At 40.4% G+C, this 25,673-nt stretch overlaps 3 protein-coding genes across 6 annotated transcripts in view; 2 read left to right on the forward strand and 1 right to left on the reverse strand.

Moving 5' to 3' along the window:
* The first annotated feature begins 6,147 nt into the window (after positions 1 to 6,147).
* On the forward strand, positions 6,148 to 10,930 carry LOC117747062 (cathepsin Z). 2 transcript variants are annotated; one of them, XM_034556457.1, is made up of 6 exons: positions 6,148 to 6,290; positions 8,352 to 8,515; positions 8,702 to 8,881; positions 9,656 to 9,806; positions 10,400 to 10,565; positions 10,810 to 10,930. In XM_034556457.1, exons 1-6 carry the CDS (start codon positions 6,160 to 6,162, stop codon positions 10,921 to 10,923), a joined length of 906 nt encoding a protein of 301 aa, XP_034412348.1. In that variant the 5' UTR covers positions 6,148 to 6,159; the 3' UTR covers positions 10,924 to 10,930. The 2 variants fall into 2 exon arrangements, with proteins under 2 accessions (XP_034412348.1, XP_034412349.1); XM_034556458.1 differs by lacking the exon at positions 8,702 to 8,881.
* A 2,271-nt stretch (positions 10,931 to 13,201) lies between these two features.
* Positions 13,202 to 21,765, forward strand: mppe1 (metallophosphoesterase 1). The gene is made up of 9 exons (XM_034556396.1): positions 13,202 to 13,944; positions 14,081 to 14,189; positions 15,710 to 15,813; positions 16,728 to 16,808; positions 17,862 to 17,970; positions 18,269 to 18,349; positions 20,090 to 20,212; positions 20,442 to 20,582; positions 20,914 to 21,765. Exons 1-9 carry the CDS (start codon positions 13,694 to 13,696, stop codon positions 21,097 to 21,099), a joined length of 1,185 nt encoding a protein of 394 aa, XP_034412287.1. The 5' UTR covers positions 13,202 to 13,693; the 3' UTR covers positions 21,100 to 21,765.
* A 1,221-nt stretch (positions 21,766 to 22,986) lies between these two features.
* Positions 22,987 to 25,673, reverse strand: part of LOC117746160 (guanine nucleotide-binding protein G(olf) subunit alpha) — a 43,314-nt gene continuing 40,627 nt past the window's right edge. For all 3 annotated transcript variants that reach the window (XM_034555084.1, XM_034555085.1, XM_034555086.1), the window contains one exon: positions 22,987 to 25,431. In XM_034555084.1, the coding sequence (XP_034410975.1) occupies positions 25,285 to 25,431 (147 nt within the window). In that variant the 3' untranslated portion in view covers positions 22,987 to 25,284. The remainder of the gene's footprint in view (positions 25,432 to 25,673) is intronic.

Consider the following 25,673-nt stretch of genomic DNA (forward strand, 5'->3'; position numbering starts at 1 on the left):
TTTGGTGAAATTTGACTTCTGACTTCTGGTGTGTGGGTTGTCTTCGCCAACAGGAGCTCCAGGATGAGCCTGTGATTGACACCTGACTCAGCCAATCAGAAGTCTTCGTCTGGTAACCGGTCCAGCCCCTTGTGATAATTGCAAGCAAGAGGTGGGACGCGGACGCAAATACCACAAGTATTAGAAGATAACGTCCCAAATATACCGATTTTATGTAATCAATAAAATATGATCCGGTATTTTCACATTCAATCTTCAAGTTTATGGACATTAAATAAGTATGATCCTCCAAGGAAGGTTTTATAAATGTCATGAGACTTTTTCACTGATCATAGCATCTCTTCAGGTCCTCTGTCCAGCGGTTCATTGGTGAAAAAACAGCGACGCTTACTGGTTTGAAACCAGTCTGCACAAAGCAGCACTTCCACGTCAGTCTAATCCTTGTTACCACAAAACAGGCCTGTCATATTTCTCCTTGCAGGCTGGAAAAAAAATGTTCTTCCCAAAATTGTTTTTAGTTCTTGAAATAATTAAGAGCATTGTAGCAAAAACATCTTCTCTGATTACATTTAATCCAGTTGTATGCCGAGTAAACATTGATGTTATGACTCAAACTTCTAACCCCAAAAGGGCTCGGATCTGTTTGTGACTTTCCAAGTGTCCCCACAAAATATTGTGGGCATGTAAATTGATTTTCATCATTCTGATGTTGTCAGTGGGATAACGTCCAGAGGTTTAATCCCTGTGACAGCTGTGAAGAAAGAAACTGAATCGCTTTTATGCTCCATGGCTCCTGCTCTGAGTCTGACCTCCGGACTTTGAAGAGCAATATTGATAGAAATATGACTTTAATATTTTGACTATTACAACATAAAGGCATTGCTCTTTTATATATTTTCTGTTAAAAGCAACTAGCTTATTATTGTCCATTAATTAAATATGTATATTCGCTTTCTTTTCCAAGAGATTTGTGCTTTAGGTCCAGGAGGTGGTTGGCCAAGCTTAGCATGAAGACAGAAAGCAGGGGAATCAGTCAGCTTGGCTCCCTCCAAACTTATTAAATATGCCTAAACACATCCAAAGCTGAATTGTCTAAACTGATCGGTCACATGCATGGTGCAGAGAGGAGGAATCCTAGTCACTATGGTGATGCTCTGATGTTTTTGTGGCACCAGCCGAAGATAACATTTTTTTACTGATTCAATTAAATTTTTCCACATCCACTTTAGATATTGGTACAAACTTTTGCAAAGATGTTCATGGCCCGCACAGGATGAACCCGCATTACTATGGTGACCCCTTCCCTTGACTTTTCTTGAGTCGTTAATGAGTCATTGATTTGATTTTTTCTAAATTAAATCAAATATTTAAGACAAAAAGAAAATCATGTTTTTGTCCGGATTGTTGTAAAGAGTATAAAATGAATGACAATAATGAAGCAAAGTGAATATAGAAATGTTGATATGACTGTAACTGGGTTTCAACTTGAAACTACGCTTAAAGTTAATCATCACAGCTACTAAAAGAAGCTGCATTCAAGAACATAGCAAAGAGTGCTGACCTCATGTTCACTTGTTGTGTATACTAGAAAGAGCAGTTGCCCAGTTTTATTAACATATAAAATCCTTTGTGCTTGATTTTATATGTTTAATGACAGTATCGATCAATTAATCCATGCTAGTTCCTCTGAAGTGCATTAGGCAGGAGGAAAGCAAGGTATGATGGGAGTCGTCAGGGCCGAGCCAAATGAGCCTCCTCTACCTCTAAAAAACCGGGCACTTAAAGCAGCAAAGGCCCTGCTAGGAATGTGATGAATCACTGTTTGACCTAATACCCAAAAGGGATTTAGTTCATGAAAATAAGAAAAATAAACAGCTATATGCTGCGGAGGGAAAGGCTGACTTTCAGAGATCATCAACATGACAGCTGCCAACCGCTCTGCCCTGAAGACTCACTTTTCCCTGGAAATGCAGACCGCCTGAATACTGCTGCGTGAAAGCAGTCAGAGTCCCTCATGAGGCCCTGAACTGCAGCCCGCCATGATCGATAACCCTCCTCAGAACATGGCAGCCCTTGATTTGCTTCTGCTGTTTGAAGTCTGCTGATCTAATCCCTTAGATGGATGTGGATCTTAAGTAACATTTGTCTTTGATCCATTATTCATCCGATTCTTTCTAAGAGGGAGTTGTTGATAAATCGGGCCACCAGTTTTACACAGTGAAGGTTTAGTGAACATTCAGGTCAGTTGTTTCTGGCTGACTTGCCTCACATTAATGTCAGAATTATCATAACAGCAACAGAAATTATTAGTTTTGCTCTATATTGGATCCTTGTTCTTTTAAGGTCTTCACAGGCATTGTGTTGAAAAGTGCACATAATCTTTGGGGCAGTTTTTGACAAAAGCCAAGGGGTTTGAGGACAGTTTAGACAATCGTGTGCCTCCATCTTTGTGGCAATAGTTTCGTGTAGCCCATGTCCTGTTTCAACATGATAATTAACCAGCACACAAAGCCAGTCTGCATGGGTTTCCTAGTTTGGTGTGGAATAAGTTGACTGGCCTGCACAGAGCTCCAACCTCAACACCATCCAAGACTTTTGGGATGAACCAGAACGCTGACTGCGAACCAGACCATATCACTCAGTATCTGCAGCCAGGATTCCCAATCTGTTGGTAAGCCTGATGCCAGAAGATGATGTTCACAAGCACATGGGTTCATTGTCTGGATGTATACATACTTTCGGACGAATAGCATACATCTTAATGTTTATAGAGTAGATGATGCAGGTCTCATTATTTGCTTGAACGGTGCAGGAATCATTTTTAGATGTTTACGGTACTAATGGAAAAACTGTTATACAGAGCAAACTGTGTCCAACACATCAATTCCAAAATGAGATGTTTGAGAAAAGAGTCACCATGTCTCATAAATGTATTAAAAGCTGATCAGTAATTAATCAAATTGTTTTGTTATTTTTAGTCCTTCATAAAAGACAGTTAATGAAATGACAACAGCACTATTACAAACAGGATTCCCTAAAGAAAATTAAAATGTTTAGCTTTACAAAACAATCTCAACTGAAGGTAAATTTATTCACTTTAAGCTACATCACACCGTCCTCAACAACACTCTTTCATTATTGTCCTGTTTTTTTTTTCCTTGCTGTCTAGTCGGTCACAGAAACCCTGCCAGTCTAAAATGTTCATGAATGTTGAAGTTCTTCTAATTTCCCACACTGATCCCACACTGTCAGTCTGTAGCAGCTTTTGCCAAGAAGAAAACAGAAGTGCAAATTAGATTAACGTCCAGATTGCTTCAATATTGATCCGTCAGTGAAATCCAAACTGTGTGTGCATTCAATATTTACATGGATGCACTTTCCATGCACTCTAAAGGTGCGTCTGCGTAAGTGGGCTTTTTAGTGTCTCTCTGTGATGGATGTGGGCAGATCGCCTCTTTTGGAATTTAGACAGAAATACCGTTTATTGTTGTATGAAAACCTTGTGACTCCAGTTTGGCTGACGTTCGGGTTTTAACTACACAAATGTGAATTATCATCTTGTTGGTTTATTCTGCGTTCTTTGCGCGCATAACAAATGTGTCAACTATACTGCAGTTGTTTAAAACATAACAGTTTCCAATTATACGGGTTTTAGGATTCTTTTCGAAACAAATTTAAATTTTGATCCGAAAATTAAAAGTCAGAGGATCACCGAAGAGATTACAATCAATCCTGAGGGGACATGGTACTCCATCCAATAGTTGTTCAGACATTTCACTCAAAAGCACAACCTCATGCTGGCGTGAGAGGAAAAGTCTGGGAATCAGTGAACTGAGAGAGTCATGAATGTTTTTACAAAATATAACTGTTATTCATCCAGTATTTGTTGTTGTTTTACTCTGGACCGATGGACATTGCCATCCAAAGAGTCATGCTGCTAGTTTGAAAACTCAAGCTTCAACTCCTCACTGTTAACCTGTCCTCACTTGATCTTCATTCCAATCACAAAGAGAAGTCTCTGCATCCAATACGTGACTTTTAGAGTCTTTATCAGCATGTCTGTCTGGATGTAAGAAACCAGCATTAGAAGCTAGCACATATTGTGAATCGATGAAGGACAATGGCTTTCATTAGCTGATGATTGAACATCTGTTTAGTGGTGTCATCAAGGCGTATATCGCCTCAGCATTAGCAGACAGGAAGATGCTCACATTAATGCACCTATTCAGGATGTCAGCCTCATCTTAAAGACATGTTGGAAGCTCTTGTATTCCCGATGGGTTGTTTTAAACATTTCATTTACATCCTGAAAGTGACAGCACTCAGATTTGAAGAGAAGCCTTATGCTGTGAGGCCGTGTATTATTGAGGACTGTGCATGACCTAAGAGGTCAAAGGTCTATAGTGACTTCATTCCTCTGGTCCAGGATCTGTGTTTCACGACATAATGAAGTCTGCTGTCAGAGACAACAAGCAGCAAGTGACTTTGAGGAGAAACATTAAATAACATAAAATATAGTATATGGTCGAAGGTTAATGACTTTTCAGCTTTTTCAGCCCAGAATTATAGCTATTTACTTTATGATCCTAACTTTTCATAGAAGCCAGGGTTAGGTTTGTTTGGTTACGCTTTCAGAAGCCTTAAATGCAGACTAATAAATGATTTGAGGCTAGCGACTCCTTCTGGGAATGCTCAACCTCCCCGTCCTCACTGTCAAATATATCATAATTTTCTGATGTTCAGAGTCATTTTTCAGCATTTGCTCTGTGATGAAGTGCTGTTTATATTTACCTACTTTACCTCAGCTGGTCTCAACGACTTCCTACATTTCTCAGAATTACCTTTAAAGTTTCCCTGAATACATTGTTTTTAAGCTGTGTGGGTTACATGTAGAGCTAGTAAGAATGATAGCAAATAAGTACCATACTTAGAGTTACTGGTTAATGTGTTTACTTACTTAAGGGCAAAAACACAGTACAACGGTTCAAAATTTTTTTGTCATTTGCCTTCATACCCATTTAACCTTTTTTGGGACTCAGCAGGAAGCAGCTAATTCATCTTTAAAGCCCATCTTCTACAGTTCAAAGTAACATCAACACATGAACCTCATTTCCTCTTAATGCTGAACAGCTTTTACATGAGCTGCTCAGCATGACATAACTGGTGATGTATCTTGTGCTTCTGCTGAGGGTTCATTAGGTGCCTAATGCACATCTAATCTGATTCAAGATTAGTCATTAAAAGCACAAACAATACTGCTTCCCCATCACAAAAACAGACTGTGATTGAAGTTGAGCCTCATCCCGCGGTATACTAACCTTGTTAAGAGCTTCAAAATATCTTTAAAAACCTAACCAATCAGCCGCATTAGGTTTAATGTGATTGTAACTGGGAACTGAGTATGTTATTTTAAAGTTTCCTGCTGATCCTGCAAAAGCTGCACCACTCCAACAGCTGTTTTTATTCAGTGACGTTGATTTATTGATCAGTGTGGTGAAAAGCACAAAGGAGTCAGCAGATACAAGCAACATTTTCAATCCAGAACGAACAATGCATTTAATTTTAAAATTATCTCAATAAACTGACACTCTTCTTTCACAGATTGTGAAGGACAATTGACGTGTTTGTTACCATTTCAGTTTTATACTTTAATTATAGACCTGCAGCCAATAGGTCTTTATAGTTTGTGCAGACTGCTGTAGTCTACTGAAATATTCCTGATCTGTCAGTGTTGGAAAGTAACCAAGTAGTTCAAATATAGGCTACTGTACAATGTTGATACATATACCTTTTTTCTGCACATCATTTATTTGACAGCTTTAGTGTGTGAATATGAATAACAATTCAACCATCAAATAATGATTGTATATTATAAGACCTAGTAACACACATTCATGTATAACGTTTTTTTCTGCAAGTGAAAAGTCATTTATTTGTACTTTTAGTTTGATGCTAAAAATCTGTATTCCAGTGGTAGTAAAAGTATTACTACATAACAGCGTTGCTACTTTTACACAAGTAAAGATATTTGTTTCTCAAATAAACTCTGTCTACCCCTCTGATATTTAGTCACGGTGACGTGCAGGTTGTCCCATGTGCCGACAGGGGGCGTTGTGTGCACGTCGCATGAAGGCAATAAAGGGAGAAGAGAGATCCAACATGGCGTCTACAATAACAAAGGTGCCACTTCTGTTCTGCTTAGCGGCATTTTCTTTGCTAATCAGTGCCTCCAGACTTTCATCCGAGTCTTGTTATAAACCCATCACAGACGACAGACCCGACTCTGTCAAGTAAGTGGCGAGAAAATGTACATTTTCTTCTGACTGACGGTTAATGTGGACTTGTTTATCTCCCTCAGATACCTCAACTGTCATCATTTATCTATCATTACTTTAATTACCTGCTGTATTGACACTGTTAATGAAGGGCACGCGTACCGTTTTAATATTCCTCAAGCATTTCACAGATGTTTTAGTCAGATGTAACGTAACTTAACTCTTTTACGTCACTAATATGTTACGTTACTCAAAGACTAATAACCAAGCATCTTGTACTCGGGTACTTTAAGTTACATGTTATGCTACTTTTTGCTTTATTCTGCTACATCTTATAAACTCGGCCGCCTTGGATCCAGGAGAGAAAGGATGAGAAATTACGAGCAGAGAAGAAAAAAAAAAAAAAAGAAAGGAGTTTCAAAGCATTTCCTTAAAAAATATCCGCCACAATAAAATTTTTCGCAGGAACACGTGACAGTGAGGCATATAGTAAAACCCATAGTGTCTAATACATGACTTGCAGCAAACTGCAATGCTCCTTCACAAAATTGCAGATGATCCACACAACTGGAATCACCATGTTCCTTCCTCTAAACAAAAAACTCACTAGCAAGTCATTCAAATAATAACTTTATTTATATAGCACCTTTAAAAACAAGGTTTACAAAGTGCACATAGAAGCAAGGCAAAACATAACGTAAATTCATTATTTTTTTAAACAAGTAAACATTTCAGAAAATACAGTAGGCAAAGGAGACCATGCCATATAGGCAATGAACACAATAATGGAATAGAAAAATACTAAATAAAGCAGAACAGACAAACTAAAATAGGGGAACCAAAGAATTGCATAAAAGGACGGCATCACTTAAAAGCAGTTCTATAAAAATGGATTTTAATAAGCGATTTAAAAGAAGCTACTGATTCTGCGAGTCTTATCCCCTCAGGTAGGTCGTTCCAAAGTCGAGGGGCTCTAACGGCAAAAAGCACGGTCACCCTTTGATTTAAGCCTTGACTTTGGAACTTTTTCAAAGTCAACACAAAGCAGAAACCGAACGCTACAGCAACAATGAACCCAAGCAGCTTGACTCATACCAGGCTCAGAGCAAGTTACACAAGACCAGACCAACAGGTTTTAATTAACCTTTTCAAGCAGCCATTTGTACAGTATGTTGAAGGTATGTAACCTGCAAAAACAAGTAGTGGCACAACTACGATACAAAGCCGCCACAGAACACAGCTTCCCTAACCCCCATCCAACTGGTCCCAACCCTCGTCTCTTGACGGATGCTGGTGGAGGACACTATGAATAGATTCCACCAAAAGACGACCAGAAGCTGGCGGCCTTGCAACCACTTTAGCCTACAAGCGCTGGCTGAATGCATAGGATCTACCAACCAAGATGTGACCCAGTTACAAGCACCAGTACTTAAGTTAAAAATAAATTGGTTTGTTAACCAGAGAAAGTGGGGACAGATGCTGCTCCCTTCAAACAGAAAGTTACTCCACAAAATTAACCAAACAAAATTCCTGCTCCCAAAAATCTCCGTCATCATGCTAAATACCAGAGGCATTTAAATCTGTACTGAAAAAGAAAATGTTGAAAACTCAGTTAAGCATAAACAAACCACAAAGTCACAAACCAGATTGGTACCAATAATCAAGCCTCATTTGGTTACATTAAGGCTACATTTATTCTCACCACACTGGCTCAGGGAATGTGACCATGCAAGGTTACACTTAAAACTAACACAAATAATTAGACCGCAGTTAACACCAAACAAACAATGGACCGTGCAGAGGCGTCACAGGTGCACAACCAAAAGGCCCAGGTGGGCTTAATCAAGCTAACGACCCTCCTATGTCCGCCAACTGGCTGATGAGGCCAGCCTCCAAGAAAGTGGGAGGGGCATCAGAAATGTCAAATTGAAACATGACTTTTCTGCGATATCATATGTTTCTACATCACAAATGTATTGATGTGTCTATATTCCTACAAGATTATGTGGTTGCTTCTGATTCCTATCAAGGATATGAACAAACTAGATATGAGCCTCGTCTGTGTACTTATTTCAGGACACGGCCACGCCCACATGAGCTTGGGAAGGTGTCGGACCTTCCTCCGTCCTGGGACTGGAGGAACATCGAGGGGAAGAATTATGTGAGCGTCACACGGAACCAGCACATCCCCCAGTACTGTGGGTCCTGCTGGGCCATGGGAGCCACCAGTGCACTCGCTGGTAATCATGTGGGGGTGGAGGAGGGAGGAGATAAGACAAGATGGTAATAGAGGGATAGACAGAAGCTGGGATACTATTTGCATATTGTTACGCGTGATATTGAGCAATTCTTTGGACGTCCACCCGACTGAAAGCGAAGACTTTGAGTAAATCTTACCATTTGAACATTTGTCATTCTTCTCCAAGACCGTATCAACATCAAGCGTGGAGGGTTGTGGCCGTCAGCCTACCTGTCAGTCCAGAACGTGATAGACTGTGGGAGGGCGGGCTCTTGTTACGGAGGAGATCACCTAAAAGTCTACGCCTACGCACACGAGCAAGGCATTCCTGATGAAACCTGCAACAACTACCAAGCCAAAAACCAAAGTATACAAAGATACCATTTCTATCTTACTCTGATCATTCTGTCTGTTGTTGAACTTACACTAAATGGCCAGAAACTATGTGGAAACCCTGGTCTTTGTTTAAATGGTTTGGAATTGGACCCCTTAGTTCCAGTGGGGTGAATATTAATATGACAGCATACAATGATATTTTATACCAAAGTGTGCCTCCAACTTTGTGCCCACAGTTTGCTGTTTCAACATAACAAAACCCCTGTGCACAAAGCGAGCTGAGATCCATGTTATTATAGTGAGACTCTCGTATGTGTAAATGGTAAATGGACTTGTCCAACAGGACATTCACACCCGTTCACAGACATCAGTGTGTCGTGTCTTGCCGATGGACACATCGACATGGACCGGAGGAGTCTGGGATTAACTTCTATTAGTCCTTCTGTTTGATGGTTTTGGTTTGGAGTCCGCATTTTTTTGGGCCATGTTTTGCATGTGCACTTTAGTGGAAAAATGTGAATAAAATAATGGTATAGATGTGTTGTTGTATTGTATGACAAAACATGTAGTTTGTCATTTGGGGTAAAAAATAAAAATTATAAACGGGATATTATCGTCCAGCATTGTTGGTTGCAAAGCAGCTGCTCTGAGTCTCGAACTTAATACATTTGCGATATTGCATTTTACATCACATTGTAACAGTATACTGGAAATTAACAATTCCTCTTCATGGAAATTGCATGAAATTGCAGGGTAAGCGTTGCTCTGCCCTGTGAATCATTATAGATGATCTCATTTGTTTTAGAGTGTGAGCAGTTCAACCAGTGTGGCACCTGCTCCTCCTTCGAATCATGTGCCATCGTGAAGAACTACACTATTTGGAAAGTGGGCGACTATGGAAAAGTTTCTGGAAGAGACAAGATAAAAGCGGAGATTTACACCAATGGGCCCATCAGGTAGAGTAAGTCATCCTCCCCAGTCATTTTCTAATTATCCATCCACCTACACACTCTGTGTGAAGTGATTCAGCCTGAACCTTTCACAGCGATTCTTCATTATAGTGACATTTTTATTAGTAGATACTGAACATATTTGATCATTTTAAAATCTCTGAAAAAGTAGCAGCAGGAGTATAATTTTATTTCACTTACGTACGTCTTAAAATACAGTGATTAGGAATTTAAACTATTATCTTGTATCTTATATACAGACATATTTTTCACCATGTATCCACTTAAATAAATCCAACTTAGATTTATATCACCCAGCAATTTAATTATTTTCCTCAACCTGTCCATTTATAGCTTCATATCTTTCTTTAGATGTTATTACTTCAGTACATGTCTGGCTTTGACATCTTTATTCTGTCTTTAAATCAAATACATGTAGTTGTGTGTGTGGGGGCGGGGCAATCTGACGGCAAATTGAGATCAGAAAACTGCATGTGACACTAAGCACTCAACGTTCCCACACTGCATGAGACACATTTAAGTTACCAGAACAATGTTTGTTCCTGCTTTTACAGCCCAACTGCCACTCTGTCTTTCAGCTGTGCCCTGATGGCCACCGGCGGCCTGGAGGAATACACTGAAGGGATCTTCTCAGAGTTTCACCCGCTGTCTTTGCCCAATCACATCATCTCTGTGGCTGGTTGGGGTGTGGCGGAGGACGATACCGAGTACTGGATCCTCAGGAACTCTTGGGGAGAGTTTTGGGTTGGTCTCTCTCTCTCTCTCTCTCTCTCTTTCTCTCTCTCTCTCTCTCTCTGCACCCCACCCCGCCTGCTTTCAGTCTGACATGAATCAGCTCTGTAGCTAAAATGTGCACACCTCACAAAACATGTCATGAATTTACTCTTGTATCTATAACCACTGATACACTGGTGACAATCCAGTGGTTTCACTGAATTTGGTTCCCTGTATGCAGAATGACATTTCTTTTATTTTGTTTTGTTTTCAGGGAGAACACGGCTGGGCAAGAATAGTCACCAGTGCCTATAAAGGAGGAAAAGGCAATTGGTTCAACCTGGGTATTGAGAAGAACTGTGCATATGGAGACCCTGTTGTAACATAGTGTCTTATTAAACTGATAGAAAGACTTTAGTTTTGTCATGGCTCTGATTTTTTAGAAAGAAAAATAATTAGTATGTTGTATTTGTTGAAGATATTGCTGATATTTTTTGTGTTACATAATTGGTATTTGCCAAAATATTTCTTGGACAGGAGCAGTAACATTCTGGAGTCTCAGCTGTTCGCCGGGCAACTAGTTCAGTCTATGAAAAACAAATTAGAGGCAACATGTTAAATAGTGATTTGGACAGAAACGCTGTCCGCTGGCTCCAGCTACTTATTTACCTAACAGAGTTCTTCTCATTTAACTCTAACTCTGTTTTACAAGCTTAACCACATTCAAACACAGAATAATGATAATAATAATACATCATTTATTATGCCCTGCAAGGCCAGAAAATGCAACCTGGAGAGGTGACCTGCTCCTCCTGAATTAAATCTCAAGCTTAAAATATCACATTCTCTTAAAAAAACACAGTGTGCAAAAACTGCTGGTTCTGACGGATGAGCTGAGTCTTACATTTCAATGCAGCTGCTGTTAAACAGCGTTGGCGGATCTTAGGAAAGAGGAGCTTGCAGTTACACTTCTCTTTTGACACACACCCCATAACATCTGCACAAGCATCTTATATGAGCTGACCGTTGAGAGGTGAATCAGAACTGGTTTGGACACAGTATCACAAAGAACCAGCAGATACTTTCACCACTTCCCTATAACACGAGCGGGGGGGGGGGCATTTTTCCTGACATGCAAACTTTACTTGAAGAAATGTCTTCTTTGTCGCCTTCGGTTGTTGCATTCATGATAACAATGAACTGATCCAAGTATCCTTTATGTGAACATCTTATTCTTCAAAACATCAATGTGTATTGATCCACGGGTAAAAATAGTGTCCAACATATGCACAATTTACTATTTAGTTAAAGTAACATTTGCTACAGCGCCCAGCAGTTTTAGGTCATGTTTTATGTGTTTGTAGTTTGGCCCACAGGAGAGACTAAAGCCTCTGGCCTCTCCCAGCTTTTGAGTTTGTCTGTGAACAATCGTTTTAGTTCCCAATGTAAAGGACTTGGTGTGGGTTTGTTGGCATTAGTGTGTTCTCCTTTTTCCTCACAGGACAGCTTTGTTCATCAGTTATTTGGTTTAAAACAAAATCGTATATTTGAAAGTCAGTTTACCAATTTAAAGCAAATGCTCTTCATGTCCTCGGAGACTTGTGAGTGGAGCAAAGCCAGGCTCAACATCTGGAGGGGAGCAGAGTTTTGAGGCTGCACCCTCTTTTTATGGTTTCTAGAGACAAAAAGGACCATTCATGATCAGAAACAAATCTCTCCCTGTGATCATGTTGTCATGCGTCAGTTTCCCTTTCATGCTGCTGTTGCAGTGCTCTACTTTTCACTCCTGGAGCTTCCTCATTCTGCACGAGTCAACTATTGCACTGAATATAAGTTTCAACAAATGTGTTAGGGGTCAGAGGGAAGACAGAATATGATTTGCATGCATAAGCAGATCATAACAGGAACATGCATGACTCATGTACGCAAACCAACTGGTTTAGCAGGTATAGCTTAAGGACATACTGTAATTCCAACAGTTTCGTTAAAGCAGTTTCCTGTGTGGCTCAAACTCCTTTGTGCTTATAGTTTCATAGCTGCACACACCTGTCTCCTGCTGATTAGATTTCAGCTCGTAATCACTTAATCTCATTTGTCTCATAGTTGTTGACTCATTTCCACCTGTTAGTATTTGTGTGTTTGTGTGGACGGATGCCAGATTTTGTCAGATCTTACCTCTAATCAGATTTATTAACAGTCCTGTTGTTTAGAAAATGATAACTTGGCTTCTTATTAACTTTTAATTCAAGTTGTTCCTTTATCTCTGTCTTGCCAACCATCCCTTCACCTCTCCTGAAACACACAGTCAAGTCAGGAGGTGTTCGCAAGACAAATACCGGAAGTTGTCCGATTTTTTAAATATTATTTTTTATTTTTTTATTTTATTGAGTTTAATCTGCCATGTTTGAAGAAAAAAAAGTGTTAAAAGTAAAAGATCCGGTTAAAATATATTTACAAGTGTAACGCAATGTTTTATGTTATGCTGACATTAAACCATCAATAATTATCATATTTTATATATACTTCTGAAACGTGTCATTCTGCATAATGAGTGAATTTTGGTACTTAACGTATACTTTGATGCTATTACTTTTGTACTTTAAGGTAAGATTTTGAATGCAGGACTTTTACTTGAATACTTCCTCAATCACTGGTCACTCAAAACCAATGTTATTTTACAGTTCTGATTCTTTTAAAGTACTCTATGGTATTGCTACTTTTACTGAGGTAAAATATCCGAGTACTTCTCCCATCACATCTACCATCTTAAAACACATCATTTTACAAATATATGTGATTATAACGCGTTGCTTTTTCAGTTTTATTTTGAAAATCAAGCACCCGAAACGCAGTTTCTAGTTTGACCGTTCAGAGTCGAGAGGAGCGATTTGGTTGGGCATCCGCTGCAGCCTGCTGCTCCTCTCGACTGCATGTCTCTCTACAAGAGGGCATTCTTTGTCTTTTTATCTCATATTTTGGATACCCGGGACACAGAGCTTTTTATTGTATCTGGTGCAGCCTGAGAGCAACTTGCCATGAACACCACACGGCTGGAGACCTAAGCAATCGGGTCTGGAAGAGGGGAAGATGCCTCATGGACCGCTCCATCACCGCCAGTGCGCCAGTTCAGGGCATCCCAAACGCCGAATAACAAAGAAATGCCGAGGTTTAGCGTCAGGTGGATGGTTGCGCTGGTGCTGATTCTCCTGGTCGGCGGCGCTTTCTTTTACTGCGAGTATCTTATTTACTTCCCGACCATCCTCAAGTGCGCCTGGCCGAAGATCAACCATGCACGGGGCGGAGAGGGCATTGACGGCCGGCCGATGGACTCAGCGGTCCGCGCTATGGTGCTGTCGGACACCCACCTCCTCGGAGCCGTCGGAGGACACTGGTTCGACAAGCTCAGGAGGTAATGTCTTTTTTATTTATTTATTTTTTTTAAATGCATCACTCTTCCTCTATCCAGCCGTCTGTGCTCCGTGCTCTGCAGGACTGTAAACAAAAACAACACATGACGCTTATACTTGTTGTCTCCAAACGCACAGGGAATGGCAGATGGAGAGGGCTTTCCAGACCGCTCTGTGGCTGCTCAGGCCCGAAATAGTGTTTATTCTCGGGGATATCTTTGACGAAGGCAAGTGGAGCTCACCGAAGGTAACATAGAGCTCCCTTCTTGCTTTGTCTGCAAACACACATTGCTTATTATGATAATGATGATGATGATGATAATGATGGTGATGATGATGGTGATAATGATGGTTGTGATGATGATGATGATGATGATGATGATGATGATGATGATGATGATGATGATGATGATGATTGTGGTGGAATAACAGTACGTGGATGCAGAGCAAAGGCTGGCACTCTCTGGTCATCATCCTCATGTTGTACCATCCAGGTACAAAAATGGATGGTACATCCAGGCACCAGGGGCTGCAGGTTTTTGAGGAAAACAGAAATCTGCATCCTCTCAGCTCTCCATGGTACATCCATCCTGCCTTAGGAAAAAAACATCCCGTGGGAAATCTCACACATCTGTTATTGGATCGTCAAATGTGATCCGTCAAGTCAGATAAAAGAAAGATGAGGTGTTGAGCAAGTGCAGCACACAGGAAATCCTCATTAAAACAGGAAATATAGCTTGCAAACTATAACATCTCTAATAGTCTATTATGTAACATCTCCAACAGTCTATTATGTCCTCCTCGTCAACTCCCTCATTCATTTTCACACTTGGTTGGCAATGTGGGATTTTTGTTTTGCAAGAGGAAGGACTCAAAGCTTTACATTTTCAGAAAAATAATTAATGGAAGATCTGCAGCTAGAGAATTTTTCATTATGTATTTGCTTGACTGATTGGTTACATCTCAGAAAAAAAGAGAACTTGAAACCTCAGTCAGAGAGACACAATTGAAAATTACTAAAAAAATTACTAAGTGCAGCAGACACAATTGAAAATTGAAAATTACTAAGTGCAGTTCATTAGTCTAGATTGTTTTGGTGTGAGTAGCCTAGTTTCTGAGATATCAAGATGTCTGCCTTCTCTCCAATATAATGAGATTGTATGGCACTTGACTTGCAGTGCTCAGCGCACCAATAAAATACATTAAAAAAAGTCTCATTCCAGAAATCATGACCTGAATGCTCAATATGATTCACAGACCATTTTGTAGGAACAGTTGAAAAATAATCCATCTAATTGTTTCAGGCTTACTCTTTAAAGCTTTGAATTTACAGAAAGAGAAACAATAATACAAGTAGGGCTACAACTAATGGTTATACATTTGTTTTACTAATTAAAAATTATATAAACCATAAAAAAAGAAGCAAATCTACATAATTTATAACCTAAAATCAGAATTTGTGTATCTGTCAATCCACCCTAATTCAAAGTAGTATCAGGGAGTCATTTAGAGACACATCAGTAGGAAGAACATCACGTAAACCCAGAGCACTGATGTAATTAAAGGTCTCCTGTGTGCGGCTTCGGCCCCTGCAGGTGCAAAATTGAATCTGGAGTCTGAATCAAAGCCACCCGGCTCAGACAGCCACCCATGGGAGCTGCTGGGTGACCCACAGAGATCCCATTAGCTCTCATGAGCTTCCCAGGGGAGTTTAGTCGTATTAAAGGCCTGTGCCTCAACTGTGTGTTTGTGTTGTTCTCTCTGCAGCACTGGGAGGACGACGTGCGGCGCTTCCATAGGATGTTCAGACACTCCACTGACACCGAGCTGGTTGTACTGGTTGGCAATCATGACATCGGTTTTCATTATGAGTAGGAACAAGCTTAACAGCATTTTTTTTTTTATTGTTCAACCTTTAGTCTTCATACTGCTCCATCATTGCTCCATCGTCCTCAGGTTATCTCTGATAAAGCTGGACATGAGTTCAGGGAAGGCGTCACGATAAAAGATGGACTTTGATTTGTCACCTGATGATTTTTATTTTTATTATTCAGTTACAAATATATCTAAGACCAGAAGAACAGTTTGTATATCTAAAGAAGACTATTGGCTGCCAAACAAATTTGAATAAAAGCCTCATACTGTTACAGTGCAGAGCCAGCAGACGATAAGAACAAAAGGACTTTATCCATGTTGATTACCTTTGAGGTCATATTTGTTCATGAGCCAGTTGGGAGGACCTTTACTGAGATATACTCTACAAGGTCAGGGACATAGATATCTGCAAGGACACTGAGGCCATGTCTAATGTAGACGTGACATAATCAACTCTACAATATTATGCAATTCCTTACTTTATATTAATTTTTGAGCCTGCATGTTTGCATCGGATTGCATTATATTGCAGAGATGTTGCGTTCATCGTGTGTGGGACACACACGATGAACGCAACATCTGTGGGGGTGGGGGTGTTCACACACGATGAACACCCCCACCCTCGTACAAAATACCCTCTTTGTTTGAAACTCTAGTTCTTAAAATCTCAGGGGAAGAAGCAGCGAAAACAAATACAACGAGATGCATGAAATCATCCTGCAATTTATCATTTGACGCCTGTGTGATTCCTAAATGTGGGATTATGCCGACACACAGCCGCTCATATTTGCAGCAGGAAGTGAAATGGCCCAGCTCTTATATAACCCCCGTATGACAGATGTGGCAGACTGAGCAGCATGTCGGTCATTTCTATTGCGCTGTGGTGAGCTTGTTGTCTGCCTCCCTGCAGGATGGACTGGTTCAAGCTGCAGCGCTTCGAGAAGGTCTTCAACGCTTCCTCCACCAGGATCGTCACCAAAAAGGGAGTCAAGTGAGTGGCAATAGGGTGCAACATACATGATGACCCTGCAGGAACGGGACTCTCGTCCGACTGGAAGGTCACAGGTTCTGGGACAGGAAACGTGCTTTTAAATAAGACAACAGAGAGTTAACTACTTTTCATCTATATTTAATATTATTTGATTATAATATTCTATAATTTCTTCACTTTATTTAAGAAAATATGGAGTCCAACATAGACAGAAATCCTTTGATATGTTGAATTTCCGAGTGAGATTACGAATACAAGCCAAAAATAGCATGACAACTTGTAAACGTATTGAATTTTTATATATATAATATATAGTCAGAAAGAACATAAACTATAAAATAAAAGATGATGAAAATAATATATGCACTTTCAGTTGTTACACACATATTGAGAAAGTCATGTTAGCACATCGAAACTAAGAAGAATTCATTTTGTAATTTATTGAATACATTGTAGACTACAATATTGGTTACTTATTTCCAAACTATGCATTCATTTTTCATTAGAAATATTCAACCCATGTAAAAAGGTATTAAAATGAAAACTGAAACATTTTTAAACTTTAACCATATATTTATTATAGACCTTCTCATCTCAATTCAACAGCTTTGGTCCCTGTTCACTTCCTGTTGGCGACTGCGTCCTCAACATGGCAACAGGAAAAACAAAGGGACCCATTTATAATGTTAATGTCATGAAACGTCTATAAAACTGGGTATTTATGATACACATATTTAGAATTAATCCCTGATGTAAATGGTGTCAGTATATATTTTCACAATAAATTCCTCAGATGCTTAAAATATCCAGAAAATACATAATTTGTGCAGCAGAGACGTAGTGTTGCACTATTGTACAATGTCACATCAACTGCTGCGTGTGTGCTCTTAAATTCAGAGCACACACTCAGCAGGTATCAGCAGCTCAACAGTCAACCTTTAAACCCACAGAGGTCAGTGCAGCAATGGCTTTCCTCCTCACAAGATTTAGTGGGAAAATGTCATAATGCACCCAGAATGGGAACAGTGTTATTTATTTTTCTTCTCTCCTCAGCTTTCTGCTGGTGAACAGCGTGGCCCTTCACGGCGACGGGTGTCCCATCTGCCAGTCGGTGGAGAAGGAACTGATCAAACTCTCCAGAGACCTCAACTGTTCTCTTCAGGTGCGGAGAACATTTCTGGAAGTTGATTTGCTTACATTCAGGCTGTCAGCACCTTGAACACACTCTGCTGCCCGTGCCGTGTGAAAAAGTCAAGTGAGGTAGGAGGAGAAAACACACTTCTATCCGAAGCTCAGTCGTACTTGGAGCAGCTGTTTAGTTGTTTTTAAACAAGGGGACACACTGAAAGTGGTGGCTGATTAGCTTTGTGGAGGGATACGAAATGTAAATTAATGTTTGAGGACATATTGTAAGCTAGTTGAGAAGACAGCCCGGTAACTCTTTGTTGTCTTTCCTGCAGAGTTCACAGTCGGTCAGCGGAGTGACGGACAGCTGTGAGGGTGCGCAGCTCTACCCTCCCACCCCCCCCATCATGTTACAGGTGAGCTGCTGGTGCACTCTGGATGTCTCCTCTCTTTCTGTCTTTAGCTCTAGAATTAGTGCAGGATTTATCACTTGCTTAAAGTACAAGTTTGTCTCCATAATCACAAACTCAGATTAGTGTGCTCATCCTGTCATAACTGCCCTTGAAGTGACTCTTTCACTATTTTGGGTGTCTTCCAGTTACTTATAAGTTACTGATTTCTTAGTTGGAAATTCCCTTTTTTCCCAGCCATATGTTCTCGCTGACCTTCAGAGGATGGATAGTCGCAAAAAGAAAATAATGTCTCACAAAAAGAACACCTACCAAATTTAAACCACTCTGCTCAAGGTTAAAATTTCCATCCAGGACCGTGGATTTAGCCTCCCGTCATTTACATTAGACGGATCTATTAGCAGCCAGTCTGGATAGGAGGACAGATTATTGCGACCGGTAACCGGTAACTGTTTCAACGTACACATGAGCATGTGAATATTGTGTGAAGACAGACTTAAACATTCCTACTGTGGTGGAAAAAGTATGTAATATTACGTCTGAGTCCTACAATGATGAAATAAGGAACTTTGAGACCCGGAAATGTTTCTTTGGAGTGTTTATTCTCTGCACAGAGAAGGTTCAATCATCATTCAGAGTTCAATGGAGTCTAAAGGAGGAAGAACAAAGTTTATTGAGTGTTTGCTGCTGATAAACAGTAGAGAACAAAGGGTGTAGGATTAGTCATCCCTAAGACATCGGTAGAACAGTGTCTAACTGACCATTGTGTGATTAACTCTCTGCCTCCCAATTCAGCCCCCTCCTCTCATCTAAACTGAGTTAGTAAATTAGTAAGTAAGGCACACAAGCATAAGTCACAGTGGAAAAGTACCAGCTCAGTGGGAATGTTCCATCACACTGCTCCTTTAAACATATATGTGAGCAGTTGATTTGATGTTTGAACTCATTTATCGGTTTCACATCACTGTACATCAAATCCCTTCTGGCTTTCACAGCATCATGATAAGCGACTTTGAGATTATTGCTCAACCTGCTCTTCCAACGGTGCTGCGGAGACAACACAAGCATTTGAAGACATTTGTCATTATTTTCTGACAATTAGGTTATTCTAAAAAGATTATGAAGAACAACCAACTAACAGTTGCCCCGTTAACTGACACTGTGGACAAACGTAATGCTGTGCATCCACCTGTTCAAAACCCACAATACTTTTTTTAATTGTTTAGTGAAGATCCAGAAGTTCTTTTTTTTATGAACACATTTTGGATAAATGTGTATAACATATATTATTTTATAACAGACACTAAAACACCAAACTGTGTAAACATCATACTGCTGTACACATTTCTAATTTAGTCCAAACCCCAAAGATAATAAATTATATACAATTATGTAAACCATAAAGAACACATTTCAGAAGCTTGAACCAAAAAACATTTATTCATCAATAATTATTTATATTAATTATTAATTTTTCCTTGATAAATGACGAACAATGAATATCAAATTGATTGGTGAATGCATCGACTAATTTATTGTTTGATATAATTGTGTGAAGTGCTTCTTGGGTGCGTGTGTGTTGCTCTAGCATTGTTTTTTGACTAAACTATACCAGGATCTCCGCTACTCATAAACTCATAACTCTTGTTAATATTTTTTCCTGTGAATCATAACATTTCCTCAACATCATTCTGGAATAAAACCAATAAAAAGGTATTAACTTTCATGTTCTCCCGGTCCTCCCAGCACTATCCTCTGTTCAGAGTGAGCGACGCCGGCTGCAGAGGACTGGATGCTGCACCGCCCCAAGAGCGACACCTGCTGTTCAGAGAGAAGTATGACGTGTTGTCCAAGGAGGCCTCACAGAGGGTGAGTACTCTGCAGTCTCGTCACACCGACTCTCCTGTGGGGGTTTTAGTTCTCCTGCATCTCTTCTGGAGCGGTTTCATCCAATTAAAACACAGCACAACAGTCTGCTGTCAGAAATAGTCCCGGATAGAAAGCGCAGATGATGATGATGATGATGATGATGATGAAACTAGTGATGTAAGCGAGCAGCAACCGGCCTCTGAGGTAGATGTGGGATTTCTGCCCTCAGCTGCTGCAGTGGTTTAAGCCCCGCCTCATCCTGAGTGGACACACCCACAGCGGATGTGAGGTTCTCCATGACAACAAGTACCCAGAAATCAGCGTGCCGTCCTTCAGCTGGAGGAACAGAAACAACCCCAGCTTCATCATGGTGAGTAAAGTCAACACCTGGAGAGTCCTGCAGGGCTATTTAGAGACCACGGAGACAAATGCTGGTGGATGATGGTGTGGGTGAGATCTCTTTGTGTAGAAAAATAACACTTCTGTTTTTCAGAAAAAGTTTTTAGCAGCTAAAATCAATATTTTGACTATGTAAAAGGAGGTCTATTCAGTGAATTCATAACATCGTTTTCAGCCTCAGCAAAAAGAAAAGCTCTGATAAACTCACCAGACACTAACGGTTCAGTGCTGTTAGCCTTTAACCTTTAACAGGAATGGTGAAGACATTGAAATGGTGACTCTGCTATCAAATTGATTCTCAGGCGTCGGTGTCCCCCGGCAGCTTCGCCCTGTCAAAGTGCTTCCTGCCGGAGGAGAGCACGGTGATCGGCGTTTACTGCTCGGCCGGTGCCTGCATGTTGCTGCTGTTCCTGGCTCACTGCCTGTGGATGAAGGGCCTGCTGCAGTGTCTCAGCCTCTGCCTGCTGGGGAAGCACAAGTATCTGTGAACTACGATACCCAGAGTGCACCGGGACAGAGCCATGAGAGGAGAGTTCACTGGACTTGGTCAATACTAGATGTTTTTAGAGGATTTTGTGACGTTCCCTCTCGTCAGAAAGGGACGGAAATCTGTTCGTACAACCTCGATTTGTTTGTCCAAATGTTTTACGACACTGGGAATGAGTATTTGTTTTAAATGTCTTAAAGGGACGTTCACTTCAGATATTTATTTGATTATAGCCTATGGTGACAAAACAGATGTTGGGCCAAATTGTTGTTCCAAATCATCACCGGTGTTTTGTTTGACTTTCATCGGATGGAAGAATCTCTCTCTCACACACACACACACACACACACACAGGTGGCATTGAGTATGACAATACAAATCAGTACATATTTAAATACTAACTGTCCCAGGTCTGATTTAAGGTGGTAAAGTCACATTGTTGTCTCTTCACTCTGATGTAAACACACTCATAATCTCTCACTCTGAACACTGTTTGTTTCTGTCGTTGATGTCCGATCATCCATCCAGGTTTCTTGCTGTTTTTATGATGCATATGTGAATATATTTATTGCTGACTTTCTGTGCCAAATGTTTGTGAGGAGCTTTGCCAATTTGTTGGAACATTTCTGATGAACTGTAAATAATAAATGAGAATCTAAAGCTCTGTTTTTAGAGAGTTGTGCTTGAAACTAGAGGTTGATAATCAATATTAGAGGTATGATCGATCACTCAATGGATGGATACAAAATATCTTGGGATGTTCTCTACGCTGTCGACTTTTCTTAGCCATCGGAATTGGGATCAGAGATGGACACATCATGAGGGTAGAAATGAATGTGATTGAAACACAAAATAGGGTTTTTGCCAACACAAAATCATGTCAAATTAAAAAAGTTGTAACAGAATTACAACATATCGGGGACATCTTCCTGACAGTTCCCATTTGACTTCTATTTATTTAGGACTGGACAATATTAATCTGTTTACTGTGAAGCTACATTTGTAGACTATCTATTGTATAATGTGGTGGTGCTAACCATCAGATCTGTGTATGTTTTAATATGATGAGTACCTTGATTTGTTAGGTGTTTAAATAACAGGATTTATTTCTACATCCACAAATTGGGGAAATGCGTATGACAATTTGTTTGAGCAACTGTCCAAAAGAAAAGATAATATTTTAAACTCAGTCTAGTCAAGAAACCCCCAACAATCCTGTAGTCATCAATTCATTTGTAGAGAATTGATGACACATGCAGTTTTGTGATGGAAGACTTGTATCCATATTGTCCACTCCTAATCTTCTTTGTGACCGGGACAGATTGAATCTTGACAATCAGAACGAGCAAGAGAACATGTTCTACATTCAGTTTCGTCGAAGTGATAGTAATAAAATGTACAACCGAAACTTTTTCAAAGTAGAATCCCTAGTTATTAAAAAATCTGACCACATTCTGCACAAAAGACCCTGAACACCGGCGGTACCAGCACAGGTGATGTCAATTATTGCACTTGATTAGACGTTTTCCCGACTTTCCTGTCGACTTTATTGCACCTGAAGTACACTTTTATCATATAATGTACGTGAAGTACTGGGACCACCTTTAACCTGGGCCAACGTCTAAGCAGAGAAATAGTATAAACATCACAGCTTTATGTGAATAAAATGGAGCCGGATTTAATGTCATTAGTAAAAAAACGTGCTTTTACTCCTCTTACACGTCTAAACGTCAAAAGGAGAAAAAGGCCTACATTCATACCAAAACTATTCTGCTGAAACACAGTAAAGATGCTGATTTCGCCGCACTCACCCACAGACTACTGCTACTGTACTGCTCAACCCCACTGAAGCATCCACGAAAACAAAAGAACTCAGTGGAAACAAATCTGGACACCAAGATGGAAATAAAGCAAAGTCCTCTAATGTGCCTCTTTATTTAAAGAAAATAAAAATGTCATTTAATCATCCTCCCAGGCCAAACAAGGTTTTTGCACCTCCAGTCAGTTCACTCTCTTTTGGGGATAGACGTGTACTGTAGCAGAAGAAAAGGCTGATGCTGTTTGTACAAGGAGAAGAGCTTGTCTTGTTGGGTGCTGCTCACACATTCATAGTGCCTGTGCCATTGGGTATGGCTCCAAAGGACCAAAGAATTACTAATATTGCACGCTCTCATTTATTCATCTCCATTCTAAACATGCTTTCCTATGTGTGTATGTATACATATTTACCGTATACATACATAGGTATGTACACCTAGGCACACACATAATTAAACATGTATAATTGTACATATATATTTATATAGACCTATAAATTTACATGTACATACATTTATAAAATTTTACACACAACGCTCACTCGCCCTCACATACACACAATGCGTCTGTGAGTCTATGTTTGTTTTATGTACACATGCGCACAGGCACGCACATCAGTACAGATCTCAGACACACTTCATATCGAAAAAACGTTGGTTCCTATTAAAACAACACCAGGTTGCAATTTGGACACTTTCAATGGATTTCCAATGTTTGTTTAAAGCTGTGAAATTCAAAAGAAATACAAATAAAAAGGAGGAAAAATAAAAAAAAAAATAAAAGAAGAAAAAAAATAAAATAAAAAGGCATGGCGCTGCAACATCTGGTCTTCACTGCAGGTAAGTGGTTAATTTGCATAATGTATACAGGTTTTTAGGATTTTTTCCCTATTTTTTATTTTTTACTAAACAGCATTTCCTTTTTTTTTTATAAACCAGAAAAAACTAAACTCTACAGAGAAAGTCCCCTACCCGCAGTCTTCCGCTGCTGATAGAGATTGACATCAAGCTGTACAGCGCAGTCGAAAACATACTTACATCTGAGCTCATTTACAGGTACAGCCATAATCAAGGCACAAAGATCTACAAGTAGATTTGTTTTTCTTTCAATTAAGTTGTACAAAATAATATTACATTTTACAGTCTGTACAGGATAATTCAACCTTGCACAGTGTACAAGTTAACAAAAAAAAAAGAAAAAAAGAAGAGAACAATACATTTTTTTCTCTCCCGTCCCCCTACCCCCCTCCCCTCCCATCAGTATTTCTAAGCTAAAAGGATGGTTTGTGTGGAAAAAGGAGGCAGGTCCGAGTCCGTGGAGGCAGCAGGGCTAAGGTGCAGAGAGCTCAGTCCCTTTTCCTTCATTTAAATCCTTCTTCGTGTCGTCGTATTTCATGCCCCACTCCCACTTTAATCTTTCGCTCCGCATGTCTCTCGGCTGCTCGGTGCACCCTGCAGCTCGGCAAGCTAACATCGTGACAGGGTAATAAATATTGTGATGCTACATTGTGTGTATGCTTCCTCTGGAGAAAAAAAAAAGAAAAAAAAAAAAGTTATTAAGGAACCTGATGCAAAGTGCATTTATCTCTTCATCCACTCGGTTCCCCTCCGTCCACTCCCGTTGCTCTCCGGTGTCGTCCAGTCGTCTCCCACGCGGAGAGAAGAAGCAGGTCAGAGGGGGTGACGGGGCAAAAAAAGGGGGCAAAGGTCATGGTGGCGATGCCAGCTTTAACCGGCAGGTGACACACAAACACACACGCACGCACACACACATGGCATTCCTTCTCTTCATCACACACATGCGTACGCACACACACACACACACACACACACAAACACACACACACGCACTGCCTCTACACTGAGGTCCTGTAGGTGTGTTTTATGTATCCACACCCACCAGTCCAGGTCCAATGACAAAGCCAAAAAAACAGAAGGACACAAAGGGGCAAAAAAAGGAGGTAGCCCAAGGCTTAGTGGAATGACAAAAAAAATCAAGGCATTCAAAAGGAAGGATTAAAAGAAAACGAAGTAACAAGAAGCGGCACGCAACAACTTTGTTCCCCAACCTTCCTCTCACAATCGGTGAAATGGGGATGAATCGGTCTCAGAGAGAGGGAGAGAGAAAAAAAAAAGAAGAAAAAAAAAAGTACAAAATGCTAAGAAGTTAAGAAGAGGAAGAGGATTTGACACACTTCAGTAGTACTTCATAGTCCTCGACAGGAGGGGTGGTCAGGGGGCTGTTGAGGGTTTCTCTTGGGGAGGCGGGGTGAGGAGGGAGGATGAAGGAGGAGGAAGAGAAGGAAGGGTTCGTCAAGGATGCAGAATGATGGAGAAAAACACAGAAGGCTGACGGAGGCGGTCTCCCATCACAAGAGTTCGTACTGCCGCAGGTGCATTCTCTGGATGATGTCCCGGCAGTCGTTGAACACCCGCCGGATGTTCTCTGTGTCCACGGCGCAGGTGAAGTGGGGGTAGCAGTAATGTCTGCCGTCGCCACTCGCAGTGCTGATCCGCTGAGGAGAGGAGACGGGACAGAAGACATTAAGGGGATGAACTATAGTTTGAAACCCGTTTCTACCTTTAACTCTTCTCAGAATTCCGTCAATCTTCAGGTGCGCTGCTCTGTTGTTGTTCGTGACCTTTGACCTGAAGGAATCTGAATATGGTGTTGTTCTGCTGCAGCGGACTGTACACAGTAATGATTCTTCAGTATCCAAACGCGCACACACAGGTACACATTGACGTAACAATTGCA

The sequence above is a fragment of the Cyclopterus lumpus genome, chromosome 17 (genome assembly GCF_009769545.1).
Source record: "Cyclopterus lumpus isolate fCycLum1 chromosome 17, fCycLum1.pri, whole genome shotgun sequence".
In the NCBI taxonomy this organism is placed as follows: Eukaryota; Metazoa; Chordata; class Actinopteri; order Perciformes; family Cyclopteridae; genus Cyclopterus; species Cyclopterus lumpus.